The sequence below is a fragment of the Macaca nemestrina genome, chromosome X (assembly GCF_043159975.1).
Source record: "Macaca nemestrina isolate mMacNem1 chromosome X, mMacNem.hap1, whole genome shotgun sequence".
NCBI lineage: Eukaryota > Metazoa > Chordata > Mammalia > Primates > Cercopithecidae > Macaca > Macaca nemestrina.
The window spans coordinates 74,099,799-74,125,365 of record NC_092145.1 but is presented as its reverse complement, the minus strand read 5'-3'; the positions used below and the strand labels follow the sequence as shown (position 1 = coordinate 74,125,365).

General features: G+C 36.0%; 1 protein-coding gene across 2 annotated transcripts in view; it reads right to left on the bottom strand.

Annotated features, from left to right (window-relative positions):
* LOC105464459 (bromodomain and WD repeat domain containing 3) overlaps positions 1 to 25,567 on the bottom strand; it is a 134,047-nt gene that overhangs the window by 63,341 nt on the left and 45,139 nt on the right. For both annotated transcript variants that reach the window (XM_011712408.3, XM_024787598.2), the window contains exons 7-8: positions 6,597 to 6,757; positions 5,053 to 5,274 (exon numbers count right to left, since the gene is read on the bottom strand). In XM_011712408.3, coding sequence (XP_011710710.1) covers positions 5,053 to 5,274; positions 6,597 to 6,757 — 383 coding nt within the window. The remainder of the gene's footprint in view (positions 1 to 5,052; positions 5,275 to 6,596; positions 6,758 to 25,567) is intronic.

The window sequence follows — 25,567 nt, the reverse complement described above, 5'->3', positions numbered from 1 at the left end:
AAAATTTTCTCCCATTCTGTAGGTTGCCTGTTCACTCTGATGGTAGTTTCTTTTGCTGAGCAGAAGCTCTTTAGTTTAATTAGATCCCATTTGTCAATTTTGGCTTTTGTTGCCATTGCTTTTGGTGTTTTAGACATGAAGTCCTTGTCCATGCCTATGGCATTTATGCAGCCAACAGACACATGAAAAAATGCTCATCATCACTAGTCATCAGAGGAATGCAAATCAAAACCACAATGAGATACCATCTCACACCAGTTAGATTGGCAATCATTAAAAAGTCAGGAAACAACAGGTGCTGAAGAGGATGTAGAGAAATAGGAACACTTTTACACTGTTGGTGGGACTGTAAACTAGTTCAACCATTGTGGAAGAGAGTGTGACAATTCCTCAAGGATCTAGAACTAGAAATATCATTTGACCCAGCCATCCCATTACTGGGTATGTATCCAAAGGGTTATAAATCATGCTGCTATAAAGACACATGCACACATGTTTACTGCAGCACTATTCAAAAGAGCAGAGACTTGGAACGAACCCAAATGTTCAACAACGACAGATTGGATTAAGAAAATGTGGCACATATACACCATGGAATACTATGCAGCCATAAAAAAGGATGAGTTCATGTCCTTTGTAGGGACATGGATGCAGCTGGAAACCATCATTCTCAGCAAACTATCACAAGAACAAAAAACCAAACATAGCATGTTCTCACTCATAGGTGGGAATTGAACAATGAGAACACCTGGACACAGGAAGGGGAACATCACACACTGGGGCCTGTTGTGGGGTGGGGGGATGGGAGAGGGATAGCATTAGGAGATATACATAATGTAAATGACGAGTTAATGGGTGCAGCACGCCAACATGTCACATGTATACATATGTAACAAACCTGCACGTTGTGAACATGTACCCTAGAACATAAAGTATAACAAAAAATAAAATAAAATAATTAGCTGGGCATGGTGGCACATGCTTGTAATCCCAGCTACGCAGGAGGCTGAGGCATGAGAATCGCTTGAAGCCAGAAGGCGGAGGTTGCAGTGAGCCGAGATCATACCACCGCACTCCAGCCTGGGTCACACAGCAAGACTCTGTCTCAACAACAACAACAAAAGCTTACTCTAAAATCTATAGCAGTAATCCACAAATACAGCCAACACACCAAATTCAGCTTGCTGCCTGTTTCTGTAAATATAGCGTTATTGGAACACAGTCACCTTACACTGTCTATGGCTGCTTTTGCACTATGGGAACAGAGCCGAGCAGTTGTGACAGAGACTGTATGACATGCAAAGCCTAAATATTTACTATCTGGCCTGTATATTTGCTGATCTTAGATTTACAGGAATTAGACAATTAAATATGAAATAGTATAATTTTATAAAGTGAAGAAACATTGAAACCTTTATCTCCATTGCATTAAAATTGCTTCATCAATCACAAAGGGGGATCTGGCCCATTAATGTGCCTTAATAGAATTGTTTTAAATGAGAAACCATGTTACAGATTGTTTAATATAACATTTATTTTTGTATTTCTGACAAATTAATACATACCTACTGTAGAAAATTTAGGAAATGTGGAAAAACAGAAAAAAAGTAACATGTAATTCTGCCATTCAGTGGTAACCACTATTAGCATCATACCATTCTAACTAAATTTTGTTAAAAAAATACAAAACGTGGGAGTATATCACTGATGTTAATAAAGACAGTCAATACACAAATAATAAAGAACATATAAAGAATACCAAAAGATGACTATTACTACAGAGAAAAATGAAACAGAAGGGAAGATACAGAGTTGCTGTGCACACAGTGGAGGGGGCTAGGGGGCGGTGGTTTACAATTTTAATCAGAGCAATAAGGTGGTCAGAGGTCTCCCTGAGAAGGTGACATGTGCACAAAGCACATACAAACTGAGAAAACAAACTATGTGAATATCCAGGGAAGACCACTCCAGAGACAGGAAACAGTAAAAGCCAAAGCAGCCATGTACACCTAGAATGTTCAAGAAAAGCAAAGTGGCCAGCAGTTAAGCAGAGTGAAAAAGGCAAACATGCAGTAGATGAGACTGAAGAGCACCAAGGAGGCTGAGAATACAGAGCATTGTGGAGACTTCAGTTTTAACTCTGAGATTGGAAGCTACTGATGGTCCTGAGCACCAGTGACATGATTTAACCGCCATTTTAAAATAACTTTGTCTGTTAAACTGAGAGACTAAACTGGGGCAGGGGAAAGGGAATGGAAGGGGCAGGAGAAAGGGAATGGAAGATGCAGGCAGATCGGTTAGAAGTCTATTTCAATAATCTAGACTACAGATGATAGTGCCTTAAAACAGGATAGCAATAATAGAGGTCATGAGAATTTGCCAGATTCTAGATACAGTTTGATGGTAGAACCAACATGACTTGCTGACAAGTTTTAGATACAAAGTATAAGAGAAAGATAAAAGGGATGACTACTCTGAGCAGTTGAAAGCAGGGTATTGGCCGGGCGCGGTGGCTCAAGCCTGTAATCCCAGCACTTTGGGAGGCCGAGACGGGCGGATCACGAGGTCAGGAGATCGAAACCATCCTGGCTAACACGGTGAAACCCCGTCTCTATTAAGAAATACAAAAAACTAGCCGGGCGAGGTGGCGGGCGCCTGTACTCCCAGCTACTCGGGAGGCTGAGGCTGGAGAATGGCGTGAACCCGGGAGGCGGGGCTTGCAGTGAGCTGAGATCCGGCCACTGCACTCCAGCCTGGGCAACAGAGCTAGACTCCGTCTCAAAAAAAAAAAAAAAAAAAGAAAAGAAAGGAGGATATTGCCATTTGTTTGGATGAAAAGGCTTGGGGAGATACGAGGAAGAAAAATTAATTCAATTTTGAATATAATGAGTTTGAAATACCTAGTAGACATACATGTGATGATTCCAAGAAGATAGTTGCATAAACAAGTATGAAGCTAAAAGATAGTTCCTAAATGGAGATGGAAGTTTGAAATCATCAGTTTACAGATGAAATTCAAAACCATGAGATGACTAAGAGAAAGAGTATGATAGAAAGGTCTACCGATCTCTAAGGCACTACAATATGTAAAAGAAATGAGAAAAGGCTGGGCGCGGTGGCTCACGCCTGTAATCCCAGCACTTTGGGAGGCCGAGGCGGGTAGATCACGAGGTCAGGAGATCGAGACCATCCTGGCTAACATGGTGAAACCCCGTCTCTATAAAAATACAAAAAATTAGCCGGGCGTGGTGGCGGGCACCTGTAGTCCCAGCTACTTAGGAGGCTGAGGCAGGAGAATGGCGTGAACCCGGGAGGCCGAGCTTGCAGTGAGCCGAGATCGCACCACTACACTCCAGCCTGGGTGACAGAGCGAGACTCCATCTCAAAAAAAAAAAAACAAAAAATGAGAAAACAAACTAGCAAATGAAACTATGAAAAAAAACAACAGTATCATAAATATTTTTCATTATTACTAAATAATCTGCAGAGGACACATGTCAAGACCTCCTATGGATGCCTGAAACCTTGAATAGTACCAAGCCCTGTTTTTTCCTGTGCCTACATACCTATGATAAGCTTAATTTATAAATTGGGCACAGTAGGAAATTAACAAATAATACCTTATAATATTGCTATAAAATTATAACAATACACTGTAATAAAAGTTATATGAATGTGGTCTCTTTCCCAAAGTATGTCATTGCACTGCATTCACCTATTTTCAAACTATGGCTGACGGTGGGTAATTGAAACCTTGGAAAGCCAAACTGCAGATAAGGGGGACTACTATAATAAAATGATTTTTTTCAGTGGCATATGACAGTATGTCCAAATTCCAGAAATAATCAGTCAGATATGATAGTGAGATCACAAGTAACTGATAATCTCCCAAATCAAAATCCATGAAATAATTTCAAATAATCAAAATTTTGACATGAACTTTTTCAAATTCAACATACACTGAACCCAATTCTTGCTAGCTCCCCATAAAAAGATGACATATTATTTAAATAACACCAAAAAATGGCATACTTATGATTTCCTAAAGAATAAACAAAAGTAAATGGGAGTAATTATCTCCTCCAAAAGTGGTCTCTTTCTCCAAAGTGTAAAATTTTTAAGATTCCTCTGTTTTCCTCTCAATACAAAGAAGAGGACAAAAGTTCAGTTTCATTAGTTTTATTAAATAAAAAATATTTTAAATCATCCATGACTTTCACTACCAACATCTGGTAAAACCAGTATGTGGACAAGTATTAAAAGCAGCCAACATATTCTACATTACAAATCAAATTGAGGCTGAGTGCAGTGGCTCATGCGCCTGTAATCCCAGCAGTTTGGGAAGCCAAAGCCAGAGGAATTGCGCTTGAGTCCAGGAGTTTAAGACCAGCCTGGGCAACATGGCGAACCCCCGTCTCTACAAAAAATACAAAATTTAGCCAGATGTGGTGGCGCATGCCAGTAGTCCCAGCTACTCAGGAGGTGGAGGTGGGAAGATCACTTGAACCTGGGAGGTGGAGGTTGCAGTGAGCTGAGATCCCGCCACTGCACTCCAGCATGGGTGACAACAAAACAAAATAAAACACATCAAATTGAAATAAACAAAAAAATCACTGAAACTAAGAATAAAAATTCCTCTCATATTAACCTAAAAACAGACACACACATACTAAATCTGACTGGCAAACATCTTGCATTAAATATTAATACAAGGTATGCCAATATTCAAGTTAGAACCCGTTTATATTCTAAAAGGAAAGAGTGTGCTCTTAAGGCATTTACAGGTTTTCTCCCTCCTTAACAAATACAAATAAGATGTCTCACTCTATTTATAGGACTCTTTAAATCATCTTTTTACTTATTTTTTTAAAAAGAGAATTATATGAAAAAGGAACTTAAAAAAATACCTTGCTGCAGGGTAGGAGCAAAGTCCAGAAGAGAGCATTTTTCTCTTGCTATTAGTTGGGCTATTATCTATACAATGTAACATGAAATCAGAGAATTCTCACCTTTATTACATATGTTTGAGGTAAATTTTATCACTTTTCTTACCTGTATGGAAGTAATAGAAGCTGAATGGCCCTGAAGGACTGCAACGGGTGCACAAGTTCGAAGACACCATACTCTTACTACCTTATCACAGCTGCCTGCGGCAATAAGAGTGTTTTCATAGTTAACAGCCATGTCAGAAATTTCAGCAGAGTGTCCACGAAGTGTAGCAAGAAGACGTCCATCATCTGTAGCCCAAATTTTTACTAAACAGTCATCTGAACCCTATAGTAACAAAAGGACAATAGATTTATAATGAAGCAGAAATTCACCACAATCCCCCCACCCAAAAAACAGCCAAAAAGAAGATTTTATTAAATTACTTCTAAGTCTTTACTCTTTAGTCTCCTCTCTACATATAATAGGGATCCAGTAGCAAGTATAAATGATGTCCAAATGACAGCAATAACAAAGCATTTTCCAAAGTGACGATGGCATTTATGAAGAACTTTTCAAAATTACCACCAATCCTGACAACTCAAGATATTTTAAACTCACTTTTTAGTGATTTGGCATTAAGCATTTTTACCATCACTTCTTTCTTTAGACCTGACAGCCTTTTTTCTAAATTCTTTAAATATTTTTTCCACAAATTATTCAGAATTTAACCTAAAGTCTACATGCATTTCTCAGTAAACATGAGGCTAGCAGTTAATGATTATTTCTGGTAAAAATATATTAAAGTTCCTTTTGAGAATTTCAGAAGAGTGAACTGTAAAGAGCAATTCTACTCTACTACGGTAGAAAAGTTACTTAACAATTATCTGTTTATTAAAATATAGCATTCATCATCCTCATCATGATCACTAACATCCAAATATGTATGTGATGCATTTAGAGTCATTAAGTAATTAATGGAAGAGTCCAAAATAAACTCTAAGGTGTAATAACTTCCCGAATAACTTCCACTTCATTTGTTGTAGCATACAAATATAAAAATAAAATTATGCTATTACCCACACTTCTATGTTAATACTAAAGCAATGAGACTAAGCTTTTTTTTTTGGAAATACTGGTGTACTACAATTTTGTACTCAAAAGCATACAGTATTATCTGCTTAATAAAAGTTCAGCTTAAAAAATAAACAGTACTAAAACGAAGAAAAAGATATAAAAAATAGCTATAAGCTTCATTACGGTGTAGTTCAACTATCTAATCAAAAAAATGTCATGAAATCATTATTTAGGCAAAACTGGCAGCAATTACACCAAGTGACACACGGAAGTGCATTTTAATAAATGTTTGTTAAAATTGAATGAAATGAAATAGAGTACACTTGGTTCACATCAATTAACCACTTCTAGAATATAAGGTCTTCTGAAGATTTAACTTTGTTAAATTAAACTTCCAAGAAGATAGTAAACATTTTCGTTCACTCGTTTACTTATACAAAATGAGAAAAATTTTTCAATTTCCACTCATCTTTTTCTGCACCCATATATCCAAAAAAGGTGAACTGCTTACAAATCGCAATGCCATGCCATGCAGTCTGGCTTCAATTGTTGTAATTCTATATATGTTACCATATTATAAATTTTAAACTCACTGTAAAAATTCTTCTCCCACTTCGGTCAAATGCTACACAGTAGACAGATGACAAGTGCCCCAGAATTCTCTTATGCATCTTAATGTGCTGGTAAGCAGATGAAGGGAAAATATGACCGAAGCGACTACATCCGGTTAATTGCCTGGCAGAGGTGATATTCACTGAAAAAAATAAGAAATTAACTTAAAACTTAAAAGTGAAACTGATTTCATGAAATTAAGTCATAAATATTAAGATGAGACAAAACAGAGTACATATATTATAGCAATTCTGCCCTGTGAGAAGTCTAAATTCCCTTACATAGTTCAGGATTTTATGAATTCCAGTTTACTACAAGAAAGCACCAAGAATACTCTTCCATTAAATCCCAAAGGTCTGATATTCTGCTTGGCTTACTGTGGTTTCTCAAGCACATTCTCACTTTGCTTTTCTTGGTATGCTATAGTCAAAGAGACTGTCATTTTAAATACATAGGTAAATCTTTCTATAACATGAAGAAATTTTAGAATAAAACTGTACTTGGTTAAGTGTATTTCTCTAAAAAATTATACAGGAATTTCATAAATTCTTGTCCTACCTCCTCACACCTATCCACCACATGTATGACTGCCCCTAAAAATTCAAGAGTAATACAAGTAAAAAAAAACTATACAGTGAAAAGATAAGGAATCTATGATGTTACAAAGATTTTATGTTGCAAACAACCTAGGTTTTTCTATGGGTTCTTTCCTTTTGGTTTCTGAATTTAGAGGCTCTCCCTCTAGTTAACACTGAACTTTAAAGGCTTCATCTCCTATGAAGTCATTTTAGGTCCTGTCTCATTTCTTTTTTCTTGTTCGCTTTGCCTTGTTCTCCATTTTCTTAAAAAATGACATAATATATCGTAAGTCTACATAATTCTTCTCCAATTACCAGGTGGATTCTGCTCATATCTAAAAAACAAATCTTGATCTCTATGTAAAACTTTACAGCCACCCACTTGCCCTGTGAACACCTTCATCTTCCCTTATACACTAAAAATGCTTAATACCCGACACAATATATTTTAATCAAAACATAGACTCCCTATAACTTCAAAGGTCACCTTGAGGCAAAGTGACATTTTACCACACTGCATAAATAATACAGTACAAAATGAAAATAGCTTCATGTTCAAGCAGGGCAAGATTAAAGCAAGAACTGAGTTCTAGCTAGATTAGTATGATTAGAACCATGCCACAATCAAAAATATTAAATCTTTCAACATCTCACAATTTTAAGAGCAATGAAGTCTTTCTTTCAGGCAAAGGCAGATCCACTGGCCATTTTAACTGACAAAATGACAAAAAATGAATAATGAATAGCAAAATCAGTGACATGTTGAATATAAACAATTAGAACACATAAGAGACCTGAGTAGTTATGTAATACTGCAAGATGCTGAGTAAATAATGGGAGGAACTGCATAAGCATCAGTATCAGGCAAGAGGATTTCTTTTTGGCAGGTGTTACCATCTCAATCACAAGAAAATCTATGACTCCAAGATAGGAAGGGCTGGTACCCTAATTTGGGACTTCAGAAAACTTCCTTCTCCAATGAAACATTTCTTACTGCTCTGAGTTCCTTAAAACAATTAACCATTACTTCTGCTTGGCTTTTGTCTCTTCATACTTTGCAGGTAGATGCAGTGGAGACAGGTTATGGCAGGGCTTCTCAACCTTGAAACTATTGATACTCTCTGTTGAATGATTCTTTGCTATGGGGACTTTCCATTGTAGGGTGTTTTGCAGCATCTCTCACCTGTCCCCACTAGATGCTAGCAGGATCCCCCCAACACTAAGTTATGACAAAAATATCTCCAGATGTTGTCTAGGGTAAGAAACTGCCCCAGATTAAAATCACTGCTTGCAGTATAAAAGCAAAAAACATCATTACCAATAGAAGGAAAAAAGAAAAAAAAAACAAACAGAAAAGCAGTTCTGAGAAGGGGAGCTGCAGGAGATAGAAAGCAAATCCATGAGCATTGGATGCCTTTCCATTTATTTGAATCTTCAATTTCTTTCATCAATGTTTTATAGTTTTCACTATACAGCTCTTTTGCCTATACTTAAATTTACTCCAAAGTACTTTCTTAGGTCCTATCATAAATGGAATTATTTCCTTGATTTCTTTGGATAGTTCATTGTTAGAGTATAGAAACAATGCAGATTGTCAAGTTAATTTTGTAATCTGCAACATTACTCAATTTGTATATCAGTTCTAAGAGGGTTCTTTTGGTGGATTTTTAGGGTTTTCTACATATAAGATCATGTCATCAGAAAACAGAAAATTTCACTCCTTCTTTTACTATATGGATGCATTTTGTTTCTTTCATTTTCTGGCCTAATTGCACTGGCTCAGACTTCCTATACTACATTGAATATAAGTGGCGAGAATGGGCATCTTCTTATTAGAGACGGGGTTTCAACATGTTAGTCACACTGGTCTAGAACTCCTGACCTCAGATAATTCACCCACCTCAGCCTCCCAAAGTGCTGGTATTACAGGCATGAGTCGCCTTGCCCAGCTGAGATACATTCCTTCTATACCTCTTATGTTGAGAGATTTTATCATGAATTTTGTCAAATACTGTTTCTGCATCTATTAAAATGATCATGCAGGTTTTGCCCTTCCTCTTGTTAATATTGTGCACCACATTTACTGAATTACATATCCTGAGCCAATCTTGCATCCCAGGGATGAATCCCACTTGATCACAGTGATTGACCTTTTTGATGTGCTGTTGAATTCAGTTTGCTAGTATTTTGTTAAGGACTTGTGCGTTTTTTTTTTTGTTTGTTTGTTTTTTTAGATCAAGTCTCACTCATTCACTCAGGCTGTAGTGCAGTAGCACAATCTTGGCTCACTGCAACCTCCGCCTCCTGGGTTCAAGTGATTCTCCTGCCGCCGCCTCCCAAGTGGCTAGGATTACAGGGATGCATCACCATGTTGGCCAGACTGGTCTCAAACTCCTGACCTCAAGTGATCTGCCCACCTCGGCCTCCCAAAGTGCTGGGACTACAGGCATGAGCCACTTCACCCAGTCTTTTGCATCTACGCTCAAAAGGCATATTGGCCTTTAGTTTTCCCGTAGTATCCTTGTCTGAATTTGGTATCAGGGTAATGCTGATCTCATAAAATGAATTTGAAAGTATTCTCTCCTCTTCAATTTTTTGGAAGAGTTTGAAAAACACTGGTGTAAGTTCTGCTTTAAATGTTTGGTAGAATTCAACAGAAAAGCCATTTGGTCCTAAGCTTTTCTTTGATGGAAGACTTTTTACTACCAATTCAATCTCATTATTTGTTATTGGTCTGTTCAGTTTCCATTTTCATCTCTGATTCTGAGTCTTTTGTTTTTTTCTTAAGTCTACCTAAAAATTTGTCAATATTGTTCATCTTCTCAAAAAAACAACTTTAAGATTTGTTAATCTTTTCTGTTGTTTTTCAAGTCTCTATCTTGTCTATTTCTGCTCCGATCTTCCTTATTCCTTCCTTCTGCTAAGGTTGGGCATACTTTGTTCATCTTTTTCTAGTTCCTTGAGGTTCAATGTCAATATTTTCTATCTTTTTTAATGTTTACTGCTATAAACTTACCTCTCAGGACTGTTTTTGCTGCATCCCATAAGTTTTGGTATGTTGTGTTTCCATTTTCATTTGCCTCAATTTCCCTTTTAATTTATTCTTCGACTCATGGTTTTCAAAAGTAGGTTGCTTAATTTGCATACATCTGTGAGCCTTCCAAGATTCCTCCTGTTATTTTTAGTCTCATGCCATTGTGATTAGAAAAGATGCTTAATATGATTTCAATCTCCTTAAATTTGTTAAGACTTGCTTTGTGTCCTAAAATATGATCTATCCTGGAGAATATTCCACATGTACTTGAGCTGAGATGTTCTATAAATGTCTATTAGGTCCAATTAGTCTGAAATGTGGTTTAAGTACAATGTTTCCTTATTGATTTTCTGTCTACATAATCTGTCCAATGTTGAAAGTGAGGTAGTGAAGTCTCCTGTTATTGTACTGGAGTTGTAGTGTCTCTATCTCTCTGTCTCTCTCTCTCTCCCTCCCTCCCTCCCTCCCTCCCTCCCTCCAGTTTTTATCATATATGCCTTGTATATTTAGGTGCTCTGATGCTCCAATGTTGGGTGCATATATATTTACAACTGCCAAACTTCTTGATGAACTAACATCTCTATCATTACATGTGACGTTTTTTGTCACTATTCACTTTTTCAAGTCTCTTATATCTGATATAAACAAAACTACTCCTGTTCTCTTTTGGATTCCATTTGTAAGGAATATGTCTTTCCAACTCTCTATTTTCAGTCTATGGGTGTCCTTAGAGATGATGAGTGTCTCCTGTAGGCAGCATATTATTGGGTCACGTTTTTTCATCCATTCAGCCGCTCAATGTCAAAAATGTCCATTCTACCCAAAGATATTTACAGATCTAATGCAATCTCTATGAAAATTTCAATGACATTTTTCACAGAAATAGAAAAAAAAATCCTAAAATTCAAATGAAACCAGAAAAGACCTCAAACAACTAAAACAATCTTGTGCAAAAACAATGAGGCTAGAGGCATCATTCTCCCTGATTTTAAAAGGTATGATAAAGCTTATTTAATAGAAACAGCATGATACTGACATAGAAACAGACACACCAACCAAGGGAACAGGATATAAAGTCCAGAAATTAATCCAAGCATTTAAAATAAAACAATATTCAACTTAGATTCCAAGAACACACAATGGGGAAAGGACAGTTTCTTCAGTAAGTGGTGCTGGGAAACTGGATATCCACATGCAAAAGAATGAAACTGAACCCTATTCTCACAACATGTACAAAAACCAACTCAAAATGAATTAAAGACTTAAACAGAAGATCTCAAAGAGTAAGGTCACTAGAAGAAAACATAAGGGAAAAGCTTCACAACACTGTTCTGGCCAATGATTTCTTGGGTAGGACTCCAAACACAGGCAACAAAATCACAAACAGACAAATGGGATAGTATCAAACTAAAAAACTTCTGCACAGCAAAGGAAACAATTAGCAGACAGATGATACAACTCACAGATTGGGAGAAAACACCTGTATACCATCTATCTGATAAGGGGTTAATATCTAAAATATATAAGAAACTCAATAGCAAAAAAAAAAAAAAAATGTAATTAAAACCTGGGTAAAAGATCTGAACAAACATTTCTCAAAAGAAGACATACAAATGGCCAATGGATATACGAAAAAAATGCTCAACACCTCCAGTCATCAGGGACGTGCAAATTAAAGGAACAATGATATATCACTTCACACCTGTTGGAATGGGTATTATCAAAAAGACAATTACTAATCTGTGTTGGTAAGGATATAGAGAAAAGGAAACGTTTTGCATACTGCTGGCAGCAATGTAAATTGAAATATTTTGGAAAATAGTATGGAGGTTCCTCAAGAAATTGAAAATGTAAATAGCATATGATCCACTAATCCTACTTCCGGATATATATCCAAAGGAATTGAAATCAATGTCAAAGAGATGTCTGCACTCTCATGTTCATTGCAGCATTAGTCACAATAGCCAAGATATGGTAGCAATCTAAGTGTCCATCAGATGAATGGTTCAAAGTATTTTATACACACACACACACACACACACACACACAGAGAAACACACACACACACGAAAACCATTAAGTCTTATAAAGGAAAGAAATTGGAAATTCTGCCATTCACAACAACTTGGATGAACTTGGAAGACATTATGCTAAGTGAAAAAAGCCAAGCACAGAAAAACAAATACTGTTTGATATCATTTATGTAGAAGCTAAAAAAGTTGCTCTCATAAAAACAGAGTAGAAAGGTAGTCACCAGAGGATACAAGGAAAGGAGAGGGGTAAGGAAAGGGGAGATGCTGATCAAAGGGCACAAAGTTTCAGTCAGACTGGAGCAATAAGTATTGACATCTACTGTACTACATGGTGACCACAGTTAATAATAATAAAACGCGTATTTCAAAATTGCTAAAAGAATAGATTTGTAATGTTCTCACCACAAGAAAATGTTGTTGAGGTGATGGATATGCTAATTAGTTTGGTTGAATCTTTGTAATGTATACATAGATCAAAACATGACATTGTACACCCTGAATATACAAAATTATTTGCCAATAAAAATGAATAAATGAATGAAACAAACAAAAAGAGAAGGACAGCAAGAGCCAGAGAAAGAGAGGGGAAAAGTAAATAACTACCAGAAAGAAAATCCACTCATTCATCTAACAGATATTTGAGTTCCTTAATGGCCAAAGAAACACAGTTAAGTACATAAGCAAAATGCGTTTTTTTTAAACTATTTCATTATTCATACAAACTCATGGGCTATGTGTGCAATTTTGTTACATGCAAAGATTGCACAGTGGTCAAGGCAGGGTTTTTAGGGCATACAACACCCAAATATCATACATTGTACTCATTAAGTAATTTCTCAACATCTATTCCCCTCCCACAGCCTCACCCTTCTGAGTCTCCATTGTCTACCACTCCACTCCCTACATCCAGATGTACACATTTTGCAGCACCCACTTACGAGTTCATGAGAACATGTGATATTTGACTTTCTGTACCTGGCTTGTTTCACTTAAGATAATGACCTCCAGTTCCATCCATATTGCTGCAAATAACATGACTTCCTTTTTTTATGGCTGAATAGTACTTGATTATATACATATAGCACATTTTCCTTTTTTTATGTTTTTTTAATTTATTCATTTTTATTTAAGTATTATTATTATTTTAAACATGATCTCGCTTTGTCGCCCAGGCTGGAATGCAGTGGCACTATCACAGCTCACTGCAGCCAAGACCTCCTGGGGTCAATTGATCCTCCCACCTCAGCCTCCCAAGTTGCTGGGACCACAGATGCGTGCCACCATGCCCAGCTAATTTTTTGCTGTTGTTTTAGAGATTGGGTCTCTCTATGCTGCCCAGGCTGATCTTGAATTCCTGGGCTCAAGTGATCCTTTCACGTTGGCCTTCCAAAGTATTTTCTTTATCCATTCATCCACTGATAACACTTAAGTTGATTTCACATCTTTGCTATTGTGAATACTGCCATTATAAACATACCAGTGCAAGTATCTTTTTGATATAATGATTTATTTTCCTCTGGGTTATATACCCAGCAATGGGTTTACTGGATTGAATGGACATTCTATTTTTAGTTCTTTGAGAAATGGCCATACTATTTACCACAGAGGCTGTACTTATTTATAATCCTACCAACAGTGTGTTAAGATTTCTTTTCTGCACAGCCTCACCAATATGTTTCTTTTAATTTTTTTTTTTATTAATAGCCAATCTGACTGAGGTAAGATGATATTTCATTGTGGTTTTAATTAAAATTTCTCTGATAATTAGTGATGTTAAGCGTTTTCTCTTCCTTTCTTTCTTTCTTAAGATGAAGTCTCGTTCTGTCACCCAGGCTGGAGTGCGGTGGCACCATATCAGCTCACTGCAACCTCCACCTCCCATGTTCAGGCTCCTGCCTTAGTCTCCCAAGTAGCTGGGATTACAGGTGCCCACCACCACACCCAGCTCATTTTTGTATTTTTAGTAAAGACAGGGTTTTGTCACATTGGCCAGGCTGGTCTCAAACTCCTGACCTCAGGTGATCCACCTGCCTCAGCCTCCCAAAGCGCTGGGACTATAGGCGTGAACCATCACACCCAGCCGAGCATTTTTTCGTATACCTGTTGGCCATTTGCATGTCTTCTTTTGAAAAATATCTATTTATGTCTTCAGCCACTTGTTAATGGGATTGTTTCTGAGTTTTGTTGTTGAGTTGAGTCCCTTGTATATTTTGGTTATTAGTCCCCTATCAGATGGATAATTTGCAATTATTTTCTGCCATTCTACAGGTTATCTCTTCACTCTGCTGATTGCTTCTTTTGTTGTGCGTAAGCTTTTTAGTACTTTAGGACTTCAATAAGTCCCATTTGTCTATTTTTGTTTTTGTTGCCTGTGTTTTTCAGGGTTTTTTTTTTTTTTTAACGGAGTTTCACTCTTCTCACCCAGGCCAGAGTGCAGTGGTATGATCTCGGATCACTGAAACCTCTACCTACCGGGTTCAAGCAATCCTCCTGCCTCAGCCTCCAGAGTAGCTGCGATTACAGGCGCCTGCCACCACGCCTGGCTAATTTTTTGTATTTTTACTAGAGACAGCCTTTTGCCATGTTGGGCAGGCTGGTCTTGAACTCCTGACCTCAAGTGATCTGCCCACCTCGGCCTCCCAAAGTGCTGGGATAACAGGCATGAGTCACCATACCTGGCCTTGAGGTCTTACTCATAAGTTTTTTGCCTAGACCAATGTCCAAAAGAGTTTTCACTGTTTTCCTCTATTATTTTTATAGTTGTGGGTATTACATTTAAGTTTTTAATTCATCTTGAGTTGATTTTTTATATGGTTAGAGATAGATAGGGGTCCAGTTTTATTCTGCTGCATATGAACATTCATTTATCCCAGCACTGTTTATAGAAGAGGGTGTCCTTTTCTCAATGCATGTTCTTGTCAGCTTTGTCAAAGATCAGTTGGCTATAAATATGTGGATTTATTTCTGGGTTCTCTATTCTGTTCCTTTGGTCTGTTTGTCTATTTTTATACCCGCACAATGCTGTTTTGGTTACTAGAGCCTTGTAACGTAATTTACATCAGGTAATATGATGTCTCCAGCTTTGTTCTTTTTGCTCAGGACTACTGTGGCTATCTGCACTCTTTTTGGTTCCATATGAATTTTCAGGGTTTTTTTTTTTTCTGTGAAAATTATATTGGTATTTTCATGGAGATTACACTGAATCTGTAGGTTGCTTTCGGCAATATGATCATTTTAACAATATTGTTTTTTACAATCCATGAGCACAGGCTATTTTTCTATTTGTTTGTGTCATCTACAATTTCCTAAGTGTTCTGTAGTTTTCTATATAGAGATCTTTCACCTCCTTGGTTAAATATATTCCTAGATTTTTGGGTTTTTTTTTTTTTTTTTTTTTTTTGTAGCTATCATTGGCCTCTTGATTTTGTCTTAGCTTGGTCATTTTTGGTATACAGAAATGCTACTAATTTTCGTACTTTGATTTTGTAACCTGAAACTTTACTGAATTCATTTATCAAATCTAGGAGTCCTTTGGAGGATTCTTTAGCATTTTCTAGGTATAAGATCATATCATCAGCAGAGATCATTTGACTTCCTCTTTTCCAATTTGGATGCCTTTCATGTCTTCTTTCATCTGACCGCTCTCGCTAGGACTTCCATTACTAAGTTGAATAGGAGGAGTCAAAGCAGGTACTCTTGTCTTGCTCCAATTCTTAGAAGAAATGCTTTCAGCTTTTCCTCATTCAATATGATATCAGCTGTAGGTTTATCATACATGCCCTTTATTATTTTGAGATATGTTCCTTCTATGCCCAATTTGTTGAGGGTTTTTATCAAAGAGGAATGCTGAAGCTGGGCATGGTGGCTCATGCCTATAATCCCAGCACTTTGAGAGGCCAAGGCAGGCAGATCACTTGAGGTCAGGAGTTCGAGATCAGTCTAGCCAACATGGTGAAACCCCATCTCCACTAAAAATACAAAAAATTAGCCAGATGTGATGGTATGAACCTGTAATCCCAGCTACTCAGGAGGCTGAGGCTGGAGAATCGCTTGAACCCAGGAGGCAGAAGTTGTAGTAAGCCGAGATGGCACCACTGCACTCCAGCCTGGGCAACAGAGTGAAACTCTGTATCAAATTTTAAAAAAAAAGGGGGGGAATACTGAATTTTAAGAAATGTTTTTTCTGCCATCTACTGAGATGATTATATGGTTTCCTCCTTGATTCTGCTTATGTGACGTATTTCATTTATACATTTGTATATGTTGAACCATCTTCGCATCTCTGGTATATTATCTTTTAGCTGTGCTATTAGTTTACTTTTAAAAACCCCTTTACAAAAAAAAGTAAAAATTGAAAAGAAAAAAGTGAAAATATTCACAAGATGGAAAAATCTTAATATTTTAAAATACATATAAAACTAATGAGCTATAAGAACACCATCAACACCCAAAAGATGATTTGGTAAAAAAAAGTTAATAGATAAGGCACAATATATGAAATATAAATAATATGCTGACTCACAGAAAAGATACAACTATTTTGCCAGTTATCAAAGAAATTTAAATGAAAATGAGGCATAATTTTACACCTAATAAATTAGCATTTCTAAAAATTCAAAAACCTAATGTTAGCAATTAATACTTAAAACTGATATACACCACCATTTCTAAAAGCACCATACAGTGACATGATCCCTTAGGAAAATAACTTGGCAATATATTTGAAGAGGCATGAAAATATGCACATCCATTACTCCACCTCTGGGCATCTATCCTGGGGACATAAGTGAGTAGCAAAAAACAGTTACATATATAAAATATTTAAAGTAGTACTATTTATAAAGCCAGTGAATTAAAAACAACCTACAAGTCCAGTATCAAGGGAATGGTTAATTATATAAATTATGGAATATTTGATAGACTATTACATTGGAATCAATAATATAAAAAGCAATGTGAAAAAAATTAGGGGTTACACAGCAAAAATATAAAATACAAAATTATGTGTACACTATTAACTATGTAAGTTTATGCACAAATGTATGGATAAGGACCATAAAGAAACAAAAGAAATGAAGTCAACTGCTTTGTGTTAAAAGAATGAGGAAATTTTTTAAATTTCACTTAATACTCTTAAAAATATATTTTTATCTTAAATATACATGTTCTATTAGATTCTTCCCAATAGTACCTAACAGCTATTCAAGAAAAATCTAACATAAGATATGACATATATCATTAAAAGTTCCTTCTCCGAGTTCAGTTTTTTACTTATTCATCTGGTACTGGAAATGGTGTCTATATATTTTTTCTCAGTCATTGTTAATACAACAGGTCTTAGTCTCTATACATTAAGAAATAATGTCGGCTCACATCTGTAATCCCAGCACTTTGGGAGGCTGAGGTAGGCGGATCACCTGAGGTCGGGAGTTCAAGACCAGCCTGACCAACATGGAGAAACCCCGTCTCTACTAAAAATACAAAAATTAGCTGGGCGTGGTGGTGCACGCCTGTAATCCCAGCTACTCTGGAGGCTGAGGCAGGAGAATTGCTTGAACCCAGGAGGCGGAGGTTACAGTGAGCTGAGATCGCACCATTGTACTCCAGCCTGGGCAACAAGAGCAAAACTCCGTCAAAAGAAGAAAAGAAAAGAAAAGAGAAGAAACGAAAAGAAAAGAGAAGAGAAGAGGAGAGGAGAGGAGAGGAGAGGAGAGGAGAGGAGAGGAGAGGAGAGGAGAGGAGAGGAGAGGAGAGGAGAGGAGAGGAGAAAAGAGAAGAGAAGAGAAAAGAAAAGAGAAGAAAAGAAAAGGAAAGAAAAAGAAAGAGAGAGAGAGAGAGAAAGAAAGAAAGAAAGAAAAGAAAGAAAGAAAGAAAGAAAGAAAGAAAAAGAAAGAAAGAAAGAAAGAAAGAAAGAAAGAAAGAAAGAAAGAAAGAAAGAAAGAAAGAAAGAAAGAAAGAAAGAAAGAAAGAAAGAAAGAAAGAAAGAAAAGAAAAGAAAGAGAAAGAAAGAAAGAAAGAAAGGTCAACACCACTCTCTTTTGCACATATTCTCCATTTAGCCATTAATTTTCAGTACTGATTCTTGCTTTACTTACTATGGTAGCCTTTATTAGGAACATGTTCCCCAAATGTTAATGGTTGATAATTGATTACACAGATACAATTGAAAAGTGTTCCCTTCTGACCAATTCATGAGTATTTTACTGGGAAGAACTGGATCTCATTCTTCTAGCATGAATATCACACTCTTCCCTGGGGGAAGGAGAATGCTCCAAACCATTTTTCCTTTTATCTAAAATAACAGTTTAAAAAACGAACACACACATACGCACTTGCACACACACACAAACATGCACAAGGCTACCACTGTGTTCTATCTAAATGTCTCTATCAAATGACACTGAGTGAATTGTTTCTTTTTAGTTTTAATATAAGCATGATGCAAGTTTGGAAATGAGCAATTTAACTTCTGTTGTAAGTAGAATGAAGTATTAAATGTTAAGAAACAACTACAAATAAATAACCAAAAAACCCATACTCCTAGCCTGACGCATTCATTATAATAGCATCATTACATTCCCACTGTTAAACTTTAAAATCTACAATACTTCAAGGTTATGTAATAAGTTTTAGTATATATAATTAGTTACTTTGATAAGTACCTTAATTATTTCAAAAGCACCCTAAAAGTTAAGTAACATTATCCCTGGCTCTATTTACTAAAAAATTTAACCCCACTATGTCACAAAAGTAAAATGACAATACACTTCTAAAAACTCATTAAAACGGGGCAGTCAATCAACATAATTTTAGTCAGGAAAACATAATGTATGCTTCTTCATCCACTGTTGTTAAGAATGTACAACTTATAAAAAACAATACATAATACTTATGACTCCTTTATATCTTGAAAGCTGAGATTACAGTCAGTTTCCAACCATGAATTAACTATAGATTTTTCTTGAATGGTAATATAAACATGTAAATTGTCTTAAAATATTTGAAGAACTTTCCTTTTCAGAAAAACATTTCTTTATATTTAATTTAGCAACGCTGAATAATTCACTAGTAGATAAGTTAGTCAAATATAGATTTGAATACAGTGTATTTGAATACAAAATATTCTATTCAGAATCCATTATGTCTCTTATTTTGGAGAGGATGTGGAGAAATAGGAACACTTTTACACTGTTGGTGGGATTGTAAACTAGTTCAACCATTATGGAAAACAGTATGGCGATTCCTCAAGGATCTAGAACTAGATGTACCATATGACCCAGCCATCCCATTACTGGGGATATACCCAAAGGATTATAAATCATGCTGCTATAAAGACACATGCACACGTATGTTTATTGCAGCACTATTCACAATAGCAAAGACTTGGAATCAACCCAAATGTCCATCAGTGACAGATTGGATTAAGAAAATGTGACACATATACACCATGGAATACTATGCAGCCATCAAAAAGGATGAGTTTGTGTCCTTTGTAGGGACATGGATGCAGCTGGAAACCATCATTCTTAGCAAACTATCACAAGAACAGAAAACCAAACACCGCATGTTCTCACTCATAGGTGGGAACTGAACAATGAGATCACTTGGACTCAGGAAGGGGAACATCACACACAGGGGCCTATCATGGGGAGGGGGGAGGGGGGAGGGATTGCATTGGGAGTTATACCTGATGTAAATGACGAGTTGATGGGTGCAGCACACCAACATGGCACAAGTATACATATGTAACAAACCTGCACTTTATGCACATGTACCCTACAACTTAAAGTATAATAATAATAAATAAATTTAAAAAAAAAATCTAAATATAAATTAAAATGTAAAAAAAATAATAATAAAAATAAATAAATAAATAAATAAAGTGGTATAGTCACATGGAACTGTATGTCATTGAAGGCCGGAAGTACCCTGTAATTCAAGTTCTCCAGACTTAGCTCTTGATATAAAGGAGAGCTTTTATAATTTTCTTCCTCTGCTGTAACTTTCTTTTCTCATCTTGTTGATAACAAAATGTAACTTTATATTCTCATTCATATGTAATATAGAAGGATAACACATATATAGATGAATCTAATTTTCTGGTTTGATAATAAAAGCATTGTTAATTCATGACCTTTGATAAAAATAAAAAATAAAAAAAATAAAATAAAATTTCATACTATAAGCTTCTAAATTGTTCTCTAACAAAAGACAAAATGAACTAACTCAATGATAGACCATACTTCTTAAATATTCAAATAAAAACAGGATAATAGATTTACTGTATATATTTTACAAATTTATAAAGTCATAAGATCAATAAACAGTCATCAATGGACTTAACTGCTTTCTTTAAAACATAACATTGGTTTACCTCTTACTAGGAACTAAAGCACTGTGATAGATCCTGGAGATACTGCTTATAAACAAGTCAAATAGGCCAGGCACGGTGGCTCACGCCTGTAATCCCAGCACTTTGGGAGGTCAAGGGAGTGGATCACCTGAGGTAGGGAGTTCGAGACCAGCCTGACCAACATGGTGAAACCCCATCTCTAACAAAAATACAAAGCCAGGCGTGGTAGTGCATGCCTGTAATCCCAGCTACTCGGGAGGCTGAGGCAGGCGAATCACTTGAACCCGGGAGGCGGAGGTTGCAGTGAGCCGAGATCGCGCCATTGCTTTCCAGCCTGGGCAACAAGAGTGAAACTCCATCTCAAAAAAATAAAAAATAAAAAAGTCAAACAAGGTCTCTGTACTCATGGAATTTACATTCTCCTCTGCAAAGCTTGTATCACTTATCCAATTTCAGGAATGAAACACTTCATTGGGGAAAAAGTGATCTACAAAAACCTATACAACTCTCAAAATGTTTTTCTAACAAGCTCTGCAGTGATGGTGATACTCTGCCAAGTTTGGGAACCATCAATTCTAGTCCAAACTACCTCCTCACAAAATTATCCTTTCTATAACCTAAATGGCAGATGGCCATTCGACCTCTGCCTGAACACTAGTAAAGATAAGGTTTTTCTTTTCCAGGAATGGCCAATTCATATGTAGAGTTGCTCTAATTAGGGGAGACTCTACCTTTAATTGAACTTAATCTCTCTCCCTGTAATTTCCAGAGAGTTGTCCAGGTTCTACCCTTGGGAGGGACATTAAAAAAGAAAATAATATGGTGGTGCCCGTAGTCTCAGCTACTCAGAAGCTGAGGTGGAAGGATGTGCTATGATCTGTGTAGGAATAGCCACTGCACTCCAGTCTGGGCAATATTGCGAGATCCCATCTTTAAAAAATAAACTAAAAAGAAAAAAGTCAATTCCTTTTGTTACATGGTAATCCATGAAATAAAGATAGCTATCATTTGTACCTTAAGTTTTCTTTCAACATGTTAAGTCCCTTCTACATTACTCACAGCTGTAATTTATAGTTACTTCTCTTTCCTAACATCCCCTCAAGAAAAACACTCCTTCGCCATAAATATTATTGTGGCTACTTTCTTCTGGGAGGTCTCTAGTTTATCAATGTCTGAACCTTTTAAAATAGTAAGAGCACAATGTTCCAGTGGTCTTATCAGCGCAGAGTACAGTGTATTATTTTCCTTCATCAGGAAACTACACTTCTATGAATGAAGCTTAAGATTGCAAAGGCTACATTAGGTTTCTTAAAATGCTGCCTTACAGTATCTAGTGCTCAGATGAAAGAGAAAATAAAGTTAGTTTGACTATCTTCTGAAAGTGCACAAACACCTGGTGAATAAACCTGTCTAAAATTTTGTCTGGGGTTAAAGCTGAGTTCACCATCTATAGTTTCTAGAATCTATTCTTTTTTCCTTTTTGTATACTTGCCCACTGGGCCATTTCTACTTCTCTTGTCTACTTTGATTTCACAAAGAATATCTTCCAGTGAAAATTACTTCAGTATAGCAGGCTTTAACTAATTTGGGCTTCTTAAAGTAGGTAGGTACTAATCTACCTTGCATTTTCTTTTCTCTAACTATGCTTGCTCTACCCTTTGAATATATATCAGTATCCTTGATAGAGAAAATTAAAGCAAAATATTATTCTCTCCAGCTCTTACATTCTAGCTATGAATGTTATACCATCTATTCCCATATAATAAAATCTATGGGTTCCTTCCCCATATGCAAATTCGAACTTTAAAGGTCCTTTTGGGCATTTCTATATGGGTCAAACAATATGAAATAGCTAATAATTGCTTTCTACATACAAAAGCAGTGATTTCATATGGCTCAACATGATAGCTATAATTGGAGTGTGGAGGGGAAGGGAAGTGTCGAGCATGAGTTTGATCTGGGTATCCTGCTTTTTACCTATTAGGAAATCATCATCTATACTGTCTAGTCTGTAATATAATCCCATATAGATTTAGCACTCCTTTTATCCCCATCCAGTGTTTTTCACATTTCACAGCCACATTTTGGTCTATAGATTCCTAAATACACTTAACATGCACTGCTACTCCTCACCTTCCAATTAAATTTATTTAAGACCAAGAATAGCCACTCTTACTATATATTAAACACTAATCCCGCGTCAAGTTTCTATAACTCTTCATGTTAAAGCTTCTAGTTTACTTTGTTACTTTATACTTAATATTTGTAAGTACTCTGCTGAACCCTTAATGTTTTCTCTTGTGAATTACTGACCAACTCCTTCTTTGTGGATTTCTTTTCTATTACACCTGCTATCCATTATGTTTTTATAAACTGGGTATTTTTACCATTGACCCTAACAAACAGCAAAATAAACTTATCTGAGCTTAATTTTCGGTGTTTTTTTCAACATCAGTTATAAGTGCTGATGAACAGTAACAGGGATAAAGTTATCCCATAAAAGCCTCCAATTATATCAAGAACATAGTAAAGATTTAATTTAAATGAATACAATTCAAATAAAGGTTCTCCTGAAATTGGTCGATTTTTTCTACTAATATCTTTAAATGCTAATGAATTACCTTTAGAAATTAAGAACACTGAATGGACTTTGAAAAAAGGCACAGGAAAATGCCATTTGAAGTGTATGATAGTCTAATCTGCACTGGAATACTAATACATTTCACATATTTAAATTGCTTTGTTTCAAAATTATAATATGAAATATTGTAACCCAAATTAACAAAGTTCAAACCAGACTGTGGTTTTCTTCATATAGCCTTCAATAATAGATTTGCTTTCCTTACTCTGTGACATCTTGAATCTATTATAAGGATGTGATTATTTTCTTTCTTTCTTCATTGTGCTACCCATTAGCAATGCAACCCATTATTTTAGAAAAAAATTACCAGTAATCTGCTAAAATATTAGTGTTAGAAAAAAAGTGTTTTAGCCAGTGTAGTACAAGATGTACTAATTTACTATTCCGACTTAAAAGCTTAGTACCAGAGTGTGGTAATTCCCACCTATAATCCTAGCTAGTAGGGAGGCTGAGGTGGGAGGATCCCTCCAGCCCAGGAGTTGAAGGTTGCAGTGAACTATGATCTTGTCACTGCACTCCATCTCTTAAAATCTATTAAAAAATCTCCATCTCTTAAAATCTATTGGTTAGCTTAGTTAGTATTGGACCCTCAATATTAACTGGTGATAAACCAAAGAAAAAAAGACTCAATAACAAAGATGTTTAATAACAATGAATCCAAATCAAGAAATTATTACAGAGTGGTTATACTAATGATACCTTATTAGTACATCAACTTATTCCTTCCTGTAGTTCAAGACCAGTTTGTTCTAAATCCAGTCAATCATATCACCATCTAGGCCAGTAATAAGAAGAAATAAAAGGATCACTGGAAATGCATAACTTCTGCATAAAATACCTCAAAGCACATTTCCTTCTATTATCTTCATGAATGAAAAATAGATTAGTAGACCAAAAAAAAAAAAAACCCACAAAAAGACTATGCTGAAACACACTGAAGCAATTATATGACAGGCAAAGAAGTCAAAAATTGTTAAATACTGAGGAAAGTCAAAAAGTGGTAATCAGGTGTAAAGCAATTGTCATTTTATACTAAACTTAAGGTTTAACATTTTACATATTTACTAAGAAAAAATTTGAATTAGCAGGCAAAGACGCCAAAAATTGTTAAGTACTGAGGAAAGACAAAAAGTGGTAATCAGGTGTAAAGCAGTTATCATTTTATACTAAACTTAAGGTTTAATATTTTACATATTTAATTAGAGTAAATTTGAATTAGATTCTTAGGTATTTAAGGGTCTTCCTTGTCTGTGTATTGAAAAACGGCTCCATATTAGAGATAAAATTAGTATTTTTTATGAAATCTATACTCCACATCACACCATTTCTTATTGGGACACAGATATCAATAGCAGAATCCAAATTTAAAGTGCATTAGAAAGGCCCATTTTTGTAGAAATCATAAGCATTTGATTCAACCACATGAAGACACATTTGCCCACAGGTACAATTAGAAACAATATTACTGCTCATTTTCTATGTCCTTATGAAATTTTCATGGGGATTTACATTTAAAATGTAACTGAGCTTTGTGTCCTTTAATTCTCAAGATTAAAAAAACGCAAGAGACAAAAAAATCAGCTGACTTTGGCAATAAAAAGATGCAAACCTCAAAGATACAAACCAACCCTAGTGAAGACTGAGGGGTTAATCACCATTTCTGAAGCTCTCGGAAGTTGTTTACAAGCAAACATGTTTTGCCTTTCTCTCTTTGAACTAGAATCTCTTACAGAATTGTGCTAAACCTCAAAGGGACATTAAAGATAAATTCTTAATGCAACCTCTCATTTTACATATAATAAAACTAAGGACCATGTTGATGAAGCAAGTTTTCTTAAGTCCTAAAAGCGATAAGTGATAGAGAAGGGGCATGAACTTGGGTCAAATGTTCTTTTTCATATACCACAGCTGCTGCTGAGTGCTTCATGTTTAAATATATCAGCAATGTTTATCTCCCACCAAATAAAAGATATTAATGGATCTAAAGCAGTGAACTCCTCAGTTTTTTTGGTGCCATGTGCCTACTCAATAGCAGGAGATAAACCAAAAGGGTATGTGCTGGGGGGATGGGGAAAGGAGTGGGATAAAGGCATAAAATACAAAGCAATCCTGTGGGAAAATCAAAAGGCCAGATGAATAGTTCAATTAAGTGCTGGCAGAACCACCTCTGGCTTTACCAATTCTCCCTACCTTGGTAGAATGATGTACTTGCAATACAGTATTGAAAAAAGAACAAGTGGCCAAAGCTTCTTCCTTACCTATAAAATCTACAAAACAGGTTATATTCCCTATCTAAGAATTAAATGAGGTGAA